The sequence below is a fragment of the Cheilinus undulatus genome, linkage group 17 (assembly GCF_018320785.1).
Source record: "Cheilinus undulatus linkage group 17, ASM1832078v1, whole genome shotgun sequence".
NCBI lineage: Eukaryota > Metazoa > Chordata > Actinopteri > Labriformes > Labridae > Cheilinus > Cheilinus undulatus.
In genome coordinates, this window is record NC_054881.1 from 16,883,994 (window position 1) to 16,905,388 (window position 21,395).

The window sequence follows — 21,395 nt, forward strand, 5'->3', positions numbered from 1 at the left end:
ATAAAGAAATCCGTTGTGTTATGTTCTCATTAATATTAAATGCCTTTATAGTGTGTAAATGTCCAGCAGCAGCACAACCGATGTTTGAAGATGCTCTGAAAGGCAGAAGGAGATTTAGGAAATGTACTTTTAGGTACCGTGAATACAAACTGATGCTTGAGTATTATGGCATTGCAGTGTTTTTGTAACCTGACATGCCAGATGGATTTAACTCAGCTACATAGCTAAAAACCCTAAAATTAAAGTTTTTGTGTGATAAAATGAAGACAAAGCTCTTAGTCAGTTTTCATTCTCTTTATTTATCGATGCCGTGGTGCGTTCAGAGACCCCGGGCAGCCACCAGCAGCTCCTACAGCAGGATGGCCAGAGCTTTTTGCAGGAATACAAAATATATTAAACAGAACTGTAAGAGATAAAAACAGAGCGTGTTGTTTCTGATTCATCTGAACACCGAAGTGAATATTGTCACATTTCTCTCTCTTTGCTTAAATAAACTCGAGGTTGTTTAATCACATCAGGTGCTGAGGCAAACAGTAACAGACAAATGTTAATCCTACATTAGAAGCTGGTTTAGTAACTAGTCGTTTAGTTGAGTTTGGCTCCAGTATGAACAGGAAAATCATCATTTTGAAGCCAAGGTGCCAACAGAGGCTGCCTGATTAAAGCAGCATGAAAAAGACTTAACAGGTGAATAAAACAACCCGAGAATTTAAACCAGCCGTCACAACACGCTGAGTGGGAGACGGGGAAGAACAGAAGGACTCATAGGAGGGATTTTTATATTAGCATCTCATTAAGAATCAAATTACACTTCACTTTGAAAACAAACTTCTCTATCTGGGCAAATATTACAGATTATCATCTATTGAGCAACATTCATACATCTGAGGTTATAAATAGAGATGAAAACATGCAGAGTGAGGGAGGAAAGACAAACATTAATATTAAAATGGAAGAGAAGAAGATGTGAAAAACAAATATAAGTTGACAAACGACAGAGAGTGAGACACACGGGGTGAAGAAGTCAATTCTACCTTTTTTTGAAGTTATTTTTTGTACTTTTTTGTTACTTATTATCTTTGTGTTCAACAGATATAATTAATAAGATAGTAGCAGCAGCACGTTTTTTAGTTTTTAGATATTGACATTTTTTTGGGGCTCTGTTTTCTGGCTGCAGGAGGCGATGGCGGCTAACCTCAGGACAGCTGAACAGCTTGGAGTCGTTTGTAATGAAACCAAAACCATCTTCACCTCTTCAGCCATCTTTACTGCAGCTGTCTTTCATGTTTTATTTCTTTACTGTGCAACAACTCTACTAGCAACAGTGATGGGCAACCTTTCCAGAAGAGCTGCCTTTATATTGCTTTTAATGCAAACGAGAACATTGAACCCAAGCTTTCTCTTTCGTAGTTGCTGGGGTAGTTGCCCATCACTGTTGCCTGATTTGAGGATTTGAAGTGAAACAGGAAGATGGTTTTGGTTTGAAGGTGGTTTTGGTTTCTGTTTGGTCTCTAAGAGGCGCTGACTGGCTGCAGAGGCGGGCAGGGGGAACAGCTGCCTTCCTGTCGGGATAACAGGACACTGCAGACACCCAGACCTCCTCCTTCTCCTTCTCCACCTCCTCCTGTTGCTATGGCTCCCGTTGCAGGCGTCGTCCCCTCCTGGATGGCTGCGGTGGTGATGTCTTCATTGTAGAGTCGTTTGATGCCGTCGTAGAAGTCATCCACCTCCATCTCCTCCACCTGAAAACATGAACACTTTGATTCTGGTTGCGAGTTAACCACAGACTGTATACAACATGGACACAATCTAAGTGACGTCACCCCTTGGTTTCTGGAAAGGCTATATGAAGCCTAACAACGGAGGTTGCCATGTTGGAAATGTTTTCTAAGCAAAAGAATGATTCAAATCATATTTAGCTGGCCAGAAAACAACGGCTAGATAAAGACATGTCTTAAGCAAAGTGCCATTTAAAATGTTAGACCTCTCACAAGGAAAAAGAAGCCTTTTAAAGACTTTTTGTGGCCTTAAATTTCAGCAGACCTATTGAAGACTCTCTAAAACTTTTCAAGGATCTGTAAGAACCCCGCTGTAAAATCTGGTGTATCTAAGAGGGTAAAAAGGCAATGGCCCTCACTGGGCTTCAAAAATATACTTCAGAAAACAAATTTTAATTAATGTTTGTCGATTTCCATTCTCTCTTATGGAGATAAACAAAAAGGGAAGTGAAGCCAAAATAGAGGAAGCTTTTGTCAGTTTTATTCTTGTGTGTTTTTAATATCTGCAGCATCGGTGGCTATGACTTTAACATGTTAGTTACAGAGTAGCAAGGCATTTCTTTACTCTCCATGATTTAAAACTTCATGTGATTCAAACCTCTGCAACTAAGTTACTGCCCAGTACTATCAGTGAATGTGATCAGTGGTTTGGTCTGTAAAATTAAGAAAAAAAAAAATCTGAGGACAAGAAAACCAGCAACATTTACGTCACTGTAGTTGATTTCTTGCTTGTAATTTTCTCATTGGCTGAAAAGTGCGTAATGAAGCTGCGTAGCCTTGCTGTTTTGTTTTTGAAATATTGACGGATGGTTTTACCTTGCGTTTAGATGAGGACTTGCAGCGCAGTGTGACCTTCTGCAGGTGGTTAAGATGGCGGAGGTTTCTGGGTGGAGAGAGTAGCGCTGGGATGTCGGTGGTGGAGGCCGATGTTAGGTGCTCTGGAGGAGCGGCGGTGACGAGGGTGTGGTCCCTGGAAGACTCGGTGGAAGAATTCATGATCCCTGGAGAGGAGAAAAACACCTTCATACATGAACGGTTGATTCTGGACATCCCTCGGGAGCATGTAGATGTTTTTATTCAAGCATTAAGTGTGGCTGTATTCCCAATCTGCTAAAACAGACCTAAACGTGTAAATTCTGCAGGACAAACATACCGAGTGTGCAGCAGGGGAGTGTGGGGTCGTGGTCCGGAGGCTGCAGGGTGCTCTGGCTCTGCAGGGGTTGGTAGATGTAGACAGTGTTTGGAGGAAGGGAAGCTCTCAGTGTGGACAGACTACGAGCCACCAGCTCTCGACTTCGGATCAACTCAGAGCTGTCGATCTGAGGGAGCAGAGGAAGAAAAACACATGATGTCTTTGTATAAAACAACAAAAAGGTGTTCATCTCCAGTTCTGAAAAGCACCAATAAAAAGATCTGGAGAATATAAACATACAACTGAGTTGTATTAATACCAGAAATTTTAAATTTGCTAATATTAGGAGAACTTAAACAATATCAAGACCTGTTTGATACCACAGGAACAAAAAGACCTCCTAGACACCCAAAATGTTTTTATTTACTTATTATGACCGTCAACCTGCACATTAGGAAGAATCACAGAACATATATGAACTGGACACACTATTTATGGTAATTAAAGGTAAAAAAAGAGTTTCCTAAAAATAATGTATACCTTTGCTAAAATATACTTTCCCTGAAATATCACTCTGCTCTCTGTCTTTAATTTCTTATTTTCTTGTTTCAGACATTTCATGGCTGTTAGTGTTAATGAAAGACTGTCATCTGTTTACAGGTCAGGAAGTGAAGAAAAACTTTAGGAGCAATCTCTGTTTCTCTTCTCTGCTCTATTGATCTGTAACTGATATTAACATGCATCTTTCTAAGATGCTAAAAGGACGTACTGACGCAGATCTGTGGAACGGTGAATTAAACAGTTAGTGAGGTAGAGGCTGTAACAGATGGCAGAGCAGGGACACAGCAGGCTGAAAAAGGCATGTCTTCACAAAATTTACTTCTTTACTCCAAGGAAGTGAGGCACATCAACCTCAAGGACCGGAGTCTGTGCTTGACTTTCTGATCTCCTTCATTTTGCCCTTTTACACTAATTTCTGCCACTTTTTGCCTGTATTTGCACATATTTTGCCCATTTCTGCAACATTGATTTGCACACTTTAGCTGCTTTTGCCATTTTTTGCAACTTTTTGTCTATTTTTGCAACTTTTAGTTGCTTGTCACCCATTTGCCACTTTTTAAAAGACTTTTTGGCACTTTTTTCCTGTTTTACCCCTTTTTTTTCTACCCATTTCTGTCACTTTTTTAAACCACTTTTGGCCCCTTTTTGCCCATGTCTATAACATTTTTTAGCACCTCTTTGCCTACTTTAGCTGCTTTTACTACTTTTTGCCAGTTTTTGCTGCATTTAACCCATTTTTACTACTCTAAGCCCATTTTGCCACTTCTACCATATTTTTGACCGTTTTTGCTACTTTTAGCCAATTTTTTCCACTTTTTCCCTTTTCTGCCACTTTTAATCCATTTGTGCCATTTTTAAAAACGACTTTAACCCGTTCTTGCCACTTTTCACCCATTTTTTGTCTCTTTTCACAATTATTCAATTATTCACCATTATTCTATTTTCTGGTATCCTGACATCTGTATACATTACGGCCCAACTATGAAGCCTGAAATTACTTTCCTAATGTTTCAGTGTGCCCATCCACATTGTTAACATTACTAACAAAAAGACATTTCTGTTTTAATAAAATGGGTTTATATTTTGAAGTTTATATTGTATTACAGCATAAATAAATTAAATTCATGTTCTGTTGCTTTGATAAGAGTGGTTATTATTCAGGTTTAAAATAAAATAAGGTTATCACAGCTATATTTTACAATTGACCATGGTATTCCTTATCTCCAAGGGCCTCCAGCTCAGCTGGACCCCAGAAAGCTCTCTCCTTTATCCCCTCTTATGGATGGCCTTTGATATTCCTGTTTTTTTTTTTTTTTTTTTTTTTCCTTGCCAGTCCTGTTAATGATCTCATAAATACTACTGATCTGGTTATCCAAATTAAACCAAAAAGGAAGAAGCAAATGTAAGCTGTATTGTTGTAACAAGTTAAATATTATCAGATATGGAAAAGTGGATCTTTTTTAATCCTTGATTACTACTTATAAATAATAACAGTTTGTAAAACTATTGCTGTTAAAGTGTCTTATGATACCACCGTCGTCTACTAAAATACTGATGAAGTAAACCAGCCCCGGTCAAACACTGCATCCTTCCACATCACTGTCAACAGGACATCAAATTATTATATCTGACCTGAAGTTACCTGTCAATAAGAACTTTGTGTGTTCAGGGTTGTTGATAAAAAAGGAAAATGAGTTCCTCTGGTCTGACTCTTGTAATTTCTCCACAACTTTCCTCTGCTACACTAAGACTGTAGTCTTAGCACCCTCTGCTGGACTCATCTTGCTCTTTGTTTGCTGCTGTATTAATGTCTTTTCATCCAGAGCCTCTCACACAAAAACCAAGGATATGTACTATGCAAATTAGGCTTTTCTGGAGAATTACTGGACTTGAGAGGTGCTGAGCCATAAACCCAAAAAAGGGATTTGCTTTGCTAGCTTCTGCTGTGCACGGGGCAAAATGGGTAGATTTAAGGTTACTACAGAGTTGACTATTCAAGTTGGGATTTTCCTGCATTGGTTGTGATGATGCTCAACAGTCACCCTGTTTAATTAGAAAAGCTGTTTAAGCTAATGACAGCATAAGGCAGTGTAAACCCTGGGGTCATATTAAGACAAAGCCAAAGTCTAGTGACCAAACCAGTGGAATTTTTGGTAGGAAGTTAAGGAAATTGGTGCTAATAGATGCTAGTATAATTTGTTCTGTTGTACTGTGCAGCATGCTCACAACACCTTCACCAGTTTTTAAACTGACTAAGGTGTAAACATGCAAGAGTGAATTGATCTTCAGCTGCATTATCTAGCATTTTAGGCTGGCCATAAACTAGAGGACGTAAAGATGAGTTTCAGCTCAGATCTGACTGACCATTAAGAGTCTTCACATTAACAACCAATCATTTTGAGTCATGTACCTGTGCCTTCCTGAGCAGGTCGATGGTGAGAGCCAGCCAGTCAGGACAGCAGGTCTCCAGCTCCAGAGTGATGAGGGCCAAGGCCAGCATGGATCCCCTCAGCTACAGGAACACATCAGGGACAAAGTTGTTCAGCGATCAGGCATGTTCAGTCCATGTTAGACTTCAGAGACGTCCAGCAGAGTTAAGAGTGTTTATACCTGTATGAGCGTGTGGTCGGACAGACAGTGGTAGAGTCGTCGTGTGAGCATGGAGAGGTGCTGAGAGCGGTTCAGTCGCAACATGGAGTCCAAAAACCCAGAACGACATGACAACACCATTGCATGGAACTACAGGAGGGGGAGGAGAAGAGGAAAAGTGGGTTAGAGAGAGAAAATAGTCATCATTTCATGTGTTTTAAACATTACAGTGGTAGAGAATTTCTTTAAGTCAGCTGCGCAGGTGTAAAATGTGAGTCCATAAAATCAGACTAAAAATATGAAAAAAACCTTTGCCTACATTGGACCTGGGGAAAACCCTCATCAAAATGAAAGCAGCAGATGAATGCAGATGAATATATAAATATAAAAGAACTGGAATAAGGTTGCTGTGTCTTGATGTTTTTTTAGCATCTGTTTATAAATTTATCAATTTATGGTACCCATAAGTCAGTAAATAAATCCATTTTGTACGTAGTACGACATAGAACAACATCTATTCCAAATTGTTTTACAACATTTACGTGTACTTTTGTACTATTTTTGTGTCTACATGCATGTTTTCTTTCATTCATTTTTTTAGATTTTGAAGCCATGACATTGTTGGTTGCTAGTAGTTAGTGTAACCAAAGAGTGAGTGAATATTGTGCCCAATTACCACTAAATTTTTTAAAACTCAACACACAGCTTTAGTTTTTTACACACAGGGCAGAAATGTTGAGAGCATCCAGAAAAAGTTATTTAAAACAAATCTTTGACAAAACCTATAACTGGGAAATGTGCTAAGAAATTTCAAATGAATACCAGTAGAAACCTCTTTTGGCCACTAGGTGTCACAAGCTGCTCTGTATAAATATCTCAGCCTCATACAAAAACACAGAAAAGGCCCCTTTCACATCACTGAGCGTTTGTGTGAAAGACGTACGATGTGCAGGAAGTCCAGTGCTGTTGCGGTGTGCAGATCCCAGTTGAGTTTGTCCAGAATGATCCGCTCCATCCTCAGGATCTCTGAAGGAGAGCAACCACAGCTGCTGGAGACGACCAGCTCCTTCAGAGAGGGCACACACTGACACAAACAGTAAACACAAAGGTGCATCAAAAGAATGTAAAAAGTAATGGATGTTTATAAAAACATTAGATGCATGATTATGTAGAGGTAACTATGTGTTTGTGTTTATTCACCTCATCCTCCTCACAGGTCTTTGCAGCCAGGAAGAAGCAGGCGATAGCGATGCAGCGGAGGTACTTTGGACGAGCCTGAAGACAAACAATCAAAACAATCAATCAGTAAATACAGTAAATACAAGTAAAACAATCAATCAGTAAATACAGTAAATACGTAGTTTTATAAGAGTTAACACCAGAGACCAAAGTAAGGAAACATATGATGATAAATTTCCATTTGTTAACAAGACACTTGAGATTTATCATCACAAATCTCTGTATTGTTTGGCACAAAACTTCAGGTACTGGTGGAGTATTAAAAAGGCCAACTTTGGCCAGCTATGCTCACACTTCAGTATGTTTCTGACCTTTTTTAGAGGATTATTGTCTTAGGCACCTGAGTAGCAGCTCATGAGATGAATCTGATAAAATCTGACCATCAAAGCTGTCATGTTGTCCACTAGAAACAAAGAAATCAGCCAAACTCTTCAGTCAAAACTGCACAAACTGCACATATGCAGACAGCAAGACAGCAGTTCTTCTGAAGAAACCTGCACTTTCACTGATTCTGACAAACCATTAGTTTAGATGTAAAATAAAGCTGAGTTTGCACAGGGTTTGAAGTTACTATTATTTTTAGACCAGTAGGCAGATGTCATGTTTTTTTTCCCCTTGTGTAATCATATTTGCCTCTTTTTAGGCTACAGTAGCACACTTTTCTGTGAAAGTTCATGATGCATGTTAAAAAAAGGTAAAAAATGGAAAATGTGTCAATTTAGTTTCCAAAAATCAAAGTAAATTTCTCATTAAGTCATAAAATTGTTGCATTCATCATCCCCCTTTATGTGTAGCGAAGCAGTGTGGATCAATATCCACTTTAACAGCGTTTTTTTTTTTTAATCAATATGCCAACTATGCAGTTTTCTTCAGAATATTTTTTTAAAATCAGCATATTTGTAAAAAGCAGAAAAAGTGAGTCAGCAGTCTGCCCTGCTTCTACTAGAACAGGATATTGCTTCTGAGGTTTGCTGCAAGCTTTACATGAATTGATTTTGTATCTCATTTAACTTTATTCACATGATTTACTTCAATAGTCTAGCTCATTCAGTCTTTAAGAAAGTCTAAAATTTGCCTTAAACACAGCAAAAGCCCTGTGAATTTAATATTTACAGGGATAAGGATGAACTTAGGTGGTTCAATGATTTAGGCAGCTCCCTGTGGTCTTGTACACCAAGGGGTCTCAAGATAGAATATTATAGTTTTGCATTAAATATGAATTATACATGTAAAAGCACTTTCAAAAACAATATCCATAATTACATGTAAATAGGGGGCCTAGATTGAATTAAAAAGCATCCAAATAAATTTTTTTAAATCTGCCATTAAATGTATATATCTGCTATTAACTGCAATGATTTTTGATGCTGAGCTCATTTATACAGTGGCCCTGAAGGCCAACAGGAATAAATACTTCAAAAGTGCAAAATACATTTGATAGAACACAACAATATTTCACAAAACACAAATACCCTTTCTGGTTTTGTGAAATGTTGCTGTGTTTTTTTAAATGTGTATTTTGCGCTTTTGAAATATTTAATCCTGTTGGCCTTCAGGGCCCTCTACATGTCTCTGAATTAAACACGACAAAATAGAAGCATTTTATCACTTAGATTCCCAAGATCACAAAACGACGAACAAGTTCTCGCTCAAATAAATGAACTGTCCCTGCTAAATTTTCTTCTGGACTAAAAAGTCAAACTCAACCATGGACGGCTGAACAGTGGGTCTTATCAGAAACACAGAGTCCAGCCCTAATTATCAGAGAACATTTTCTTTCTCGCATGGAAACATGAATTTCCTGTCTTTAGAGTGAGGTGGTGTCCTGACCTGACATTCAGATTTTATGCTGATCCTGTGTAAACCCAGGGACTCAGGAACTTTAAATGTATCTATGATCATTACTAACAGCACCATTAGGTGCTATAAACACAACTGAGTTATTATTCAAATTACAATAAATAAATGCAGCTGTTTTTGGTATCATATTTGGTAGCACTGGTGTTTTTCCTTACCTTGATGGGAGCGAGGAAGCGGTCCAGGATGCTAACAGCTAACACCAGCGTCTCCGGGTACAGCTGCAGTCTGTCATGGAGCTCCGTCAACCAGCGCACGGCCTCGTCCCGCTGAGCTGGGGAGATATCTGTATCCTGAAAACAAACAAGCATATTAAACATCGGTGGCCTCGTCTCACTAAGCTGTTGAATGAGCGGTAGAGCTAACGAGGCAGGAGCCTTTAATGGAATTTGTTATGACTTTGTTTTTACTGCAGACAGCACAAGGCTGTCCTTGTGTTGTGATTAGTTTGTTTGCATATTAAGCTTCGTTTGCTTATGACTGTGAAATTATGCTCTGCTGTTAGCAGAAAGTGTTGATAGTTTGTGGTGGTGTGATCACAGAGGAATTATTTGTTGTGTCAGGGATGCAGAATAATGAGACAAAATGTTTCTATCAAAAGGAAAACAAGTTTTGGTATCTAATAATAAATTATAAAAATCAATCGAATACAAATGCATAAAGTAATGACAAAACACGAACTATCTCATGTTATTTGTATGTCTATAAATAGCTCTCCAACAGCTGATCCAAAACTCAGATCAAAGTGAACACAACAGAAACTATTTTTGGACAAAGACTCGAGGAAACAAAGACACCTCTTGGAGTTTCTCTTTTCACTTTAAGAAATGCTTCTTCAGCACAGTGCTTGGCCTGCTTTCTAAAACTGGGCCAAACAGGACTAACTTCTGCAATTCACCCTGCTAGTGTAGGGTATTTCAAGAAGACCTAAATAAGACCTTCGTGTTTGACATATTTCCACAGAACAGGGAATCAGGATCGTCCTCTAAAACCAGGCCAAACGTGATCCAAAACACTCTAGGAATTCCGGGTTCCCCACATATGACAGCTAAAGAAAATCCTTCCTTCCAATAAATATATCATTTGCAAAGATGAGATGCATAAGTCTGTTATTTGAAGGGTTAAAATGTTTTATCTGGGTTTAACAGGCCTCAAATTCATCCAGCTTTGTAATAAAACTCTAGATCAGAGATGGACTAAAGCCTAATGTTTATGCATCAAACCGGTGCCATTAGCAGGCTTCTACTTCACCCTCACACAGAATTCTTAATTCTTTTGTTTTCAAATGTACCTTTCACTCCGTGTTTGTGTGAATAAATAAATAAATTGCTGCAGCAAACATATAGCACTGAACCCTGTGCAGAGGCCCATGCAAAAAGATGTATCTAAAAAACAGAATATCATGAGGAAAAAAAATAACATTTTGTCCCCATAATTCAACTCAAAAAGTGAACGTTTCATAGGCACTTTCTTCTAAACATCTTAAGGCTGAAATGGTGTGTCTCAAGGCACAGTCTTAGTGCTGCTATTATTTACACTTCATATCAACAGTTTCAGCCAAAATATACCAAATGCATATATTCACTTATACGCAATTGACACTGTTATTTATTGTACAGGACACTGCGTGAGTTTAAAGAGATTTTGAATCCTGATAAAATCAAACCGAACTGATTAACCTGCCGGTTATGTGATTAATTCTGTCTTTTTATAAATACCTTGGTTTCTTGATTGATGATTCTGTCTTTTAAGCTTCATGTTGAACAACTTGTGAATAAGTTAAAGTTGGATATCTATTACAGAAATAAGTCTTGTTTTTCTTTACTGCAAAGAAAAGATTTGTTACTGCCACTCTGACTGAGGTTTAATATATGCATGCATCTTCACAATCTCCTTACATTTTTAAATACTATAAACCACGGGGCTCTGAGATTCTTACCAATCTTACGTCCTTAACTGAGTCAGGTGGCCCTCATTATGAAAGAGTAGACAAAATCATCGGCATGTCCTTATTTATAAAGTTATACTCAATCTGCTTCCATCATACTTGTGTGATTTCATTCAGGTGAAAAGTTCTGGAAGCTACAGTCTTTGCTCTGGCACTCCGTCACTCCAATCTACTTTTGCTATCTGGGCCCAAAGTGCGTCTTAAAATGGGTAAAAGGAGTTTCAGGCTCACTGCTCCTGTAGCCTGGCTGGAACCTACTAGACTACTACTAGACTACTAGACTACTAGAGACTCCATGTCTGTGGGAGCTGGTCTTTTGAAATCTTTTTAAAAGTAGACTGAAGGTATTGAAGGGTGATGCTTTGGGTTGTGGATGTTTTTGAGCTCTGTGACTCAGAATAGGTTAGGCTGTGTTTGTAGGCGCTGTTTCCTGTCTGTAACTGTTTAATGTGCCACTGTCTGTCTTGGCCAGGTCACTCTTGTAAATGAGCCTTCAATGAGGCTGCCTGTTGAAATAAATATAATTACATAAGATGATCTTTAATTTGCCAAATGGCATTCTGTAACACTCCTGTGGTACAATTTGAGTCTGACCTGAAGTCATAGCTTTTCAAAGCACCTGGAAAGCCAGTTGACGAACCATCAGCCTGGGTGGGCATTCCTTCTTTTGGTGAGTAAATTGCCTGTTTATTGCTCAAAGGTATTTCCATCACATTGTGAGTTAATGCAGCCATGGTGCCTTCTTTAAGAATCAAATGACCTGAATACTTCTAGTAGTAGGGATGTTAAAACACACATTAAACTAACAATACAATATCAAACATAATACTCAATTCACAACAATGCTTTATGATGATTTTTCAGTGGTTTGTAACTTTTTTTAAGTTCAAATTAACTCTGTAAGACTATGTTGATCGAAGAAGAAAAAAAATCATCACATACATAAAAATAATTTGATACTTGGAAACGATAGACATCTGCAAAAATGTTTGTCTATTATATACTATAAACAGACATTTATGTTGTTGTTTGGGGTTATCAGAGTACCAGCAACAAATACAGAAATCCAAGGCATGCAATACTGGATAATTTCTCATTTCTAACCACCAAAAGAAAAGAGAGCAAACTAGTCCATAGGGTCTAATTTCGTGAACACATAGACAGTGTTTTGGTACAGAAACACTGAAACAAAATTTGTCAAATCTAGTTAATGCTCTCTTTCTTTTACTTGTGGTATTATTTTGTTAATAATATAACTTATGATTGCTTTGGTATTTTTTGATACTGTCAATCATTAGGAATTAAAAAAATACTCTGGAAAAAATATTGAAGTGTCAAACATTTTGGCATGCTCGTCTGGTAAACAAATCTGTAATTGTCTGACCTCGAATACCGCAATAAAAGGAAGTTTATGTTCTTCTCTAAACAACAGAACACTAATATTCAAACTTAGGAAAAGTTCAGAAATCAATAAGATGGAAAAACTCTGTTGGCACACTCTGCTCCAGCTGTTATGCAACATTTCCAGATCCACTTGGTTCATTGGCTTGTGAGCGTCAAGATCTTTTTGTTGATGACATTTAGAACAAAGTGTGCATAAGTTTAAATCAACAAAATACATATTTACTGGTTTCTTATTTCCTTCCAGAGCTGTCTGTGTTCCTGTGTTGTGTTGAAGCCAATAGCTATGATTCTGTGAGTAACCCTGAGCCAGCTGCAGGGAGACTAAGGTCAGAAGGTCACTGACCCTACTAGCAGACTAATCTGCAACCTGACACCGTTCCTGCTCCAAGCTCTTTTCTGTCCACACTAAAAACAGCCAACCTGCTTCACTTTAGTTTCCCAAAATGATCAATTCTTTCAGTGCCTCCGTTCATCTTGGGGTTTGTCTTTATGTCATAATGGCAACAAGAAAATGATTGATTCTTGGTATGTGACTCGTGAAGGAGTGCCTGGTATCAGCTCTTTAAGGGCAAAAAAAGGTCACAGAGGTTATTTGGGTGGTTAGCAGGCGTGTACATAACATTTGCCTTTTTTAAAATATGACCCCTCCCATGTCCAAAGTCATGGTCCTTGAACTCTACAGGACATCAGAGTAATCTTTAAATCTGATGTTTTGGAGGCATTATTGTTTAAAACTTCCACTTTGGTTGACAAAATTTTCCAATCTCTGATGTTCAAAACCACAAAGTCTCTGCAATGATTGTTACTGAAAGCAATAGCATCCAGTATTGACCTTCAACCTTGTCCCCTGCACACAGACATTTTTCCAGAGTCTCTGAATCTTTCGATGATATTATGTACTAAAGATGGTGGGATATTCAATGTTTCATTGAGGAACATTTTTCTGAAATTGTTCCACAACTTTTAGATGCAGTTTTTCTGTATTAGTTGTAAAATGCTCCTCTGGTTATTTTTCATTAGTACCACTTACTTTCTAGCTTTTTGTTGCCTCTCTCTACTTTGAGATGTGTTGCTGCCATTAAATTGAAAATCAGTAAGTTTATCACAAATGGTAAAACATCTCAGGTTTAGCTTCTATGTTTGTGTTCTACTGTGAATAATTGGTTTATGAGATTAAACATTCATTGCATTCTGTTATTTACATTTACATAGTTCCCAAACTTTTTTGAATATTGGGGTTGTAAATTTTCCCAGTGACCCTGCTCTTGTTTATTTGCTTTAGGATACAGAGTGACCTCGTACACCAGTGTGCATGTCTGCTAACTCTGCTAAAGGTGCTGATAAGTTTCATAACTTCTGTTTCAGTGCCGTCAATTATTGCCTTTTATCACTGACAACACAAAGGTAGGCAGGTTCAGGCCTGGACAGAGAGGAGCTTTTCTTCTTTGAATAAAGACAGGTTACTTTGTATATTTCAGTATCTCATGCACGGTTTGTTAGCTCACACTGGGAGCAGTTTCTGAGCCTGTCAAAACAGCCAAAATTTGGCATTTTTCTTAAGACATTTCCAGAAGTTTCCACAAAGGTGTGTCTGAGATTATGGACAAGCTTTACTTTTCATTTCACTGTAGTGCATAGGGAAACATGCTAAGAGGGACAATCCCCTTTTTGTATGATTTTTTTACATGACTGGAGGCAAAATAATGTTATCCAATGAAAAATGGGTGTCTGGATGGTGATGAGAGGTTTCCGTGCTTAACTGACCCATTCCCACTCTGGCATCTTAAACTTACAGATCCACAGCAGGAGGTCGGACGTGTCCAATCAGCCTGATTAAACCAGCTGACATATAAACACGCAGCAGTGACTCAGCAGCAGAAGATCTGGATTAACAGTCAGAGATTACCTCCATGCTAATTCCATTTAAAGTCATTTTCTACACCTTAAGATCAGCTAGGAGTGGTGCGTGTAAAACGAGATGAGTGGTCATGAACCAATATCATGATGTTACTAACTCACACATGCAGCACAAATGAGCTTTACTTCCAGTATAACCTCAGTGCTTTACCGTTTCTTCATTGGTGTAATAGCAGTGCTGCAGGTTGTCTCGTGCAAAGATTACCAACTGGGGATGCCCCTCTGTCCATCCCATCTGCTCAATTAGCTTGATTAACTTATAAAGCTGCAATCACTATCATGACACGCTGAGGGAGTTACTGCAACAAGTCCCCAAGCAGGAAGTGTTACAGGAAAATACCTCAGAACTACTGCAAGAGAACTTCCTTATTGTATAGCAGTGAGGACTGAAATATTACATCAGGCCCTTCTCTCTTGATAGTTTGGCCGGACGACCGGCTCTTGGAAGAGTCCTATTTGTGCCAAACTTCTTCCATTTGAGAATTATGGAGGCCAGAGTGCTCCTGGGAACTTTTAGTGCAGCAGAACCTTTTCAACCCTTCCCCAGATCTGTGCCTCGCAACAATCCTGTCTCTAAATTCTGCAGGCAGTTCCTTTGACCTCATGGCTTGGTGTTTGCTCTGATATGCATTGTGCCTGGTGTGTGCCTTTCTAAATCATGTTATATCAATTTGATTTACCACAGGTGGACTCCAATCAATCTGTGGAAATATCTCAGCAATGATCAAGAGAAATAGGGAGGACCTGAGATAAATTTCAAGTGTCTTTACAAAGGGTGTGAATACTTATGTAAATGGGACATTTCAGCTTTTTTATTTAAAAAAAAAAAAAACATCTAAAAATTACTAAAATTCTGTTTGTCCATAAGGGGTACTGAGTGATTAAAGAGAAAATTTTGAATTTAAATTTACTGTAACTTCAGGCTACAACAAAAAAAAAAATGAAAAAGTAAAGGGGGTTTGAATACTTTCTGACTGCACTGTATGTCTGTATTTATTACTGGAAAAATGATGCAATCAAAGATTTATTAATAAACTCACACTTTCTGCTCATTGTGGCCCTCGCTTTGGCCCATACAGGATGTGTGGAGCATGCTCAGTATGTCCCTCTTGTACAACAAACTGGTTGTGTTTGGTGTGTCATCCTCTGCTGATGTTTAGTAAGTGCAGCTGTCTGTAATCAATGTCATTTGGTAATATTATCATTCTGATTTGGATCGTTTTGATATATGATGTAAATTAAAAGTTTGTTCCATGTGTTATTGTATTCTTTTATTTATCTAAGTTTTATTTGTGCCTTAGCAAGGCTTATTTAGTATGTATTTATCTCAGGTCAAAAGAATTAAACTATTTGCCTGTACACTTTGTATTCTTCTGTGTGAATACAGACTAGACTACAGATTACAACCAGACGTAATTATGCAATATTGTAAAAAAAGGAGCTTGACTGGGATCAAATCAGATTAATTATAGTTGTCAAAAAGATGATTATGTAAGCTTTTTTAACTGCATTTATTTTCCCACTGGCAAAATTTAATCAGACTGAGGGGAAGCTCTTAACAAGGTGGGTTTTTATTGTCATTATCCAGAATATAGTCATATTATTTTAGATTGATCTTAATTAATTTATCTAAAAGGACAGAGCATTTTAACATTGTTCCAATACTGAGCATGAAACTGTTGTTAAACTGACATTTTATAGCTTTTTCGCATTTTAAGTATACTTTACAGTACTCATAACATGTAACACTGTAGATATTAAGACACAGTAAGAGACAGATTATATACCATTTGTATAAAATGAGGACAATCCTTATAGGCGTGACCCGCTGAGGGTGTGATGAAACCAGACATTTTGACATCACATGAGTGTGTGTCTTCAGACGTAAAAACCGGGTGAGACCAGCTGGTGATGGACGTGACCAAACCAAACATTTGTGGCAATGGTTCTTTCTGCAGTGACTCAGTGTGTTTCAGATGATTACATGTTATCTGCTGTCGTCTGTGCCGCAGTAGAGAGGAACCTACTGCTAATAAAATGATCAGCTCATTGTGTCATCTCATGAACAATCTTCTTCTCTTCTTTTCAATCTAAAGAAATGTGCCAGTTCAGTGGAATTGCCTAGGTTAAGGTTAGGAATGATGCTAAAATAAATGTCAACCTTGTTTAAGTGAGAAAGATTGATTGCATTCACATTAACACCAAAAGAATTATAGTGTGTTGAATTCTTAAGATTTTTCAAGGTAGACATAAATGTGTTACACACAAATTCCAATTGTAGAGAACCCTTTTGTAAATAAAGCTCATTTTGATCTCAATTTTGCCATCAATAATTATCTTTTTTATGTGTAGCAAAATGTCATTTATTATTGAGTCAGCAGTGAACTGGTTAAGATTATAACACAAACAGCAACAGAAGCTTTTTTTTTTTAATCCACAAACCACTTTGAAAAATACAGCAATTCATGTTGCCACATGATTGAGAAAGTAGTACATTATGACTACTAGGAATGCAAGCTTACCATCTGTAGCTTGGGACAAATCTGTCACAAAGAGCTCTCCATATTTAACATTTGTTGAAGCCGAAAATTTGTGAAAAGTTATGAGATTGCACCAAGAGTCAAATAGCACAGGAGCAGACAAGTAAGTAATTAGCTAGTAACTGAAGGAGTCTACTGGTTGAAATCCTCACCTGTGAGGAGGGTTTCTTTGGCACGTAGACCCTCCACATCTTGGCTTCCCTAGAGGCTGCCTTTTCTAGAAGAAAAGACAGCCTCTGGCGTCCCCAGGGGTCGATGAACTTCATTCTGTCCTCCCCTGGATGAGCCTACCTCCCCACTGGATACAGCTACCTGCACACAGATATATAGCAGAATGTCACATACTTCAGCTCTTCTTATCAACTAAAAAACTTTTGTGAAGATTAATAAAGCCATTTTTTACATATTGTTTTGGGACAGGGGAGATAATGGAATAAAAACACTCAGTCCTCTTCTGCACTAGAATTGATCTAGTAAAAAACTGCAAGAAATCTCTTTGGATTACATGTGCATTGTACACACTATATTCTTAACAGTACCAGTAAAAACAAACCACATCTGCCTTTCTGAGAGCTACAAACAGAACCTGATGACCGTAAAGCACTTCTGATGATTGCACTTAAACCTCAACAAATTTATTTCTACACTCTGCTGCTATCGCCGGCTGATATGTCTACAGAAACATTCATATCATTTATTGACATCAAAAATAAATACTTATGTAAAAAAAAACAATGACCCAGACCCAGTTCTGCTGCTGACTGCTTGAGGTTCTCTTTTAAAATCTTCACATATCCTTCTTTCTTCATGAAATCTTCCACCTTTATGAGACTCACAGTACCAGTTCAAACCCTTACTTAAGTTTAAATACTGTGTGTAAATTAGAAGATAACCATCAGTTTTCACTTGATTTTACAAGCTTTAAACATTACAAAATTAAAGCACATCATTAAAAACTGTGGTTTTGTGTAATGGTTGAACAAAAAGTTCAGTTCTAAAGGGGTTATAATTTTGACCCTGTTAGTTTTTGGTTTTTGTGAATTAATTTAGTGTTCATATCAGCACAAAAACAATGTTATGTAGATGTATGTTGCAGGGAATACAATAAATTCAAATACACTACCAAAACCTGGAACCATAAAGAAACACTTGTTTTACTTTAGATAACATGCACAGAATATTGCATGCATGGTTCAAAAATAAGATAGAAAATTCACAGTATATAAATCAGAGCCCCTGTAGTGTGGCACCGGTGTTTTGCTGGATTTATGACATATTAAGTTTAAATTTGTACAAACAAGCACTTTTATCTAAATTACTGCCAATGAATTTTCTAAATACGCCTGGAAGAATGAATAAGACATGGTCAATAATAGTATGTAGGGGGAAAATTATTAATATGTATCCCTTTAGAAAAGCATGATTATAAACTACATGTTTACGTGTAAGTATATTTTAAACCTCGTAACCTGATTAAAGTGCAGCCAACCGTGCGAGCAAGTCAGGCTGATGAAACTATCTTATCACATCTCTTAAAAACAAACTTTGTGCTTGCTGCAGACTTATTTGGCTTAAAGTTACATCACAGCTATCTACTATACAACCAGCTTTAAAATAAATCCGGTACTGTCTATTTCACGAATTAGAACTAAATTCCATGATTTTGGAAAGTGCTCAGAACCCTTCTTTATGAGGAACCTGTGGGCCTTTAGAGGCAGGTGCATTGCTTACCGTACACAACGTTATGAATCTGGTTACGACTACTCTCTGGAACGGAGCTAAATTATTACGTCGTTAGCAACTTGCTATCTGCGATGACGCCGCGGTAATTTGTGACATTTCTAATCCGTAAGTAGTGAACACTCTGGCATTTTCTCTCTCTCTATGTCAAGTGAAACAATTTACGGTGTGTTTGTGTGTGACAAGAGGGCTCAACGTAAGCTACACTGTATAGCAGGGATATTTAAATGCTAACTCACAGCCAGTAAGTAGACGGAGCCCCGAGCCTTACCTCCCCTGCGAAGCGGAGAAAACCACAGAGTGATTTCATCCGGTCCGTTCAGTTCACGGATAATTTGGGGTGAAATCGGGGGACCCTTTCTTCGGTTTAGTCGTCCATCTTTGCGGCCATGGTGTGTGTAGGGGAAAAGGGGTAAAAAATGTATAAAAATAAAAGAACGGAATATAGACAGCTACGTCTACTTCCGAGGAGGGGAAGAGAAGGGAAACAAGCTCCGCCCACCTCCGGGCATAACTGGGGGACAAAACAATCACAACCTCCATGGAAAATTCCTATTAAAAACATACGGATATTATTTTATTTTGTTTATGCAGTCTTTGTTGCAGTTATTGTTTATCATGGTCTTTGCTCATATAGAAGTAGAAGCAGTGCGTATGAATATACAATTATTTACTTGTCCCCATGTTAGTGCTGATTACTGAAAAAACTCTGATGTAAGAAAAGGTGAATTATTTTGGTCTATTATCAAGTCACAAGAGTTTGGGCCCTTGGTAGAAGTTTACAGGGGCCCCTAAAACCTGCACTCAGTACCAGTAGACTATATACAAACTAAAACAAAAAATGTTTCAAAATATGTAGGCCTACAACCAAATGCATTCTTATTATAAACGTTTATTTTACTTGTAAACTATACATCCCCACCAAAAACCCTCTATTTCCTTCAGTGACTTCCATTGACAAAGGAATGATGCATTACATGTATGTATTTAAACTTCCAGAGCAGTTTTTCATCCATGTAGAAATGCTTCCTTTACTCATCATAGATTTTTAGGTAATAGGTTATGTAGAGCTACATTTGCTTGGAATAGACAATCTCTTTCTGCTGCCTGTTAAGAAAGGAGCAACAAATTAGTGACGTTTTTAGCTATGTATTAGTACTAGACACAGTTCTCAAATACTGAAAAAAGGAGATGTTGATCAAGAAGCAGAGGACAAGATATAATCGCACTGTTAAAGGAGTTTATTTCACAAGAACAATAGTACAAATAATGTTGAGTGTACTGACTGGTTTGGATTTTTTTTTTAATTTCAGTAGAAAGTTACATGAACATTTCACTTCCAAAAAATTAGAATTTTCTGGCTATTATTTGTGTTTTCAGGCGTTAAGGGGTTAAAACCTGACTGATAGGCTGGCCAGCATGTTACAGCTGTTTGTCACAAGGCCCACCTCATCTCCAGCTCCTTACCTTATAGCTGTTCGAAGTTTCGAGACAGCATTTCCCAAACTGCAACCACCATTTCTGACCTTTTAAAGTTGTATTAGGTAAACGAATGGATGACATCACTTAGACGTTTTCCATGTATATAGAGAAAGTGCTGTCAGATAGCACCCCATTGGGGAGGTGTCAGCTGTCATTGCAAACTTTAGACATTTTTAACCACTGCTGTGGTTTAAAATTCGTCAGTCATAGGGCCCCCTTCTGTCCTCGGGGTCCATAGCAGCTAACGACTTTGCCTGTTGGCAATAATGGCACCTTTATTTTGGACAACGTAAGTGTAATATTAAATGATAAAAAGGTCATATTTAGTTTAAATTAAAGCTTAGGGTTTTTGGAGTTTTCTACATTGAGGCAGAGAATGGATAAATGTAACAACATAAAGAAAAACAAGCCTTTAGAGCAAATATTCAGTAAATTCCAATAATCTCTTTGTTTTTTGTTTTTTTTATTTTATTAATTTATTTCTTAGATTGTACTGCTTTATTACTTTAAGTGTCTTTTGAGATGAACCCTGTTTAATCTGGCTTTTTTAATATTTTTATATTTGAATATATCTTGTGTTTGCATCCGTCTTTGATTAAATTCTACTAACTATGCTCTGATTGGCCTGAGTTCTTGCATTAGCTGTGTCAATCACGTTGTTCAAATCTGCTTTACAAGTATGTTTATGTGTTCATGAATGTACTTGTAACTATTTTAACCATTTTGTACATATTTTTCTAATCCTGTATTGTATTGTTTTGTTGCATGGAAAGAGACTTTGGTCTCAGTGGGTTCTCCCTGCTAAAAAAAGGATTAATTAATTTAAAAAGATAAAATAAAGTTGTCTTTAAAAAAGTATCGTCATCAATATTTAATGAAATTTGTCAAGTTATAGTGTTTTTTTTTTCATTATAGGGTGTTGTGTGTGGTGACAAACAGTTTTTACTTACTTTTCTTATAGTTTGGTGGTATTCATAACCATATTTAATACCAAGTCAACCCAAGAGGATCATTGAGGGTTATAGTTTTTAAATCTTCATGTTTATGATAGATCTGATAATGATACAATGTATTTGCATATGGTGGTTCCTTCAAAAAAGGAGAACTCAAAAATATTTGCTGACTTTCCCAGTAAACAGCTAATGCGTGAACACGTGATCTAAAGGGTTATGTTCGGACAGTAAGATTTGTAATGTATTTTTAATGAA

General features: G+C 37.6%; 1 protein-coding gene across 1 annotated transcript; it reads right to left on the reverse strand.

Annotated features, from left to right (window-relative positions):
* Positions 1-279: 279 nt before the first annotated feature.
* Positions 280-19,197, reverse strand: ccni (cyclin I). Its single transcript, XM_041811438.1, has 10 exons — positions 18,977-19,197; positions 17,118-17,277; positions 9,315-9,449; positions 7,261-7,335; positions 7,004-7,144; positions 6,082-6,210; positions 5,882-5,983; positions 2,932-3,097; positions 2,595-2,779; positions 280-1,742 (listed from the first exon to the last, which is right to left on the reverse strand). Exons 2-10 carry the CDS (start codon positions 17,229-17,231, stop codon positions 1,512-1,514), a joined length of 1,278 nt encoding a protein of 425 aa, XP_041667372.1. The 5' UTR covers positions 17,232-17,277; positions 18,977-19,197; the 3' UTR covers positions 280-1,511.
* Positions 19,198-21,395: the final 2,198 nt, after the last annotated feature.

Coding starts and splice junctions, on each gene's coding strand:
- ccni (XM_041811438.1), bottom strand. CDS start 17,231: ATGAAGTTCATCGACCCCTGGGGACGCCAGAGGCTGTCTTTTCTTCTA. Junction 7,336..9,314: donor GCTTCCTCGCTCCCATCAAG/GTAAGGAAAAAC, acceptor GTTTGTCTTCAG/GCTCGTCCAAAGTACCTCCG. Junction 5,984..6,081: donor CCGACCACACGCTCATACAG/GTATAAACACTC, acceptor GTGTTCCTGTAG/CTGAGGGGATCCATGCTGGC.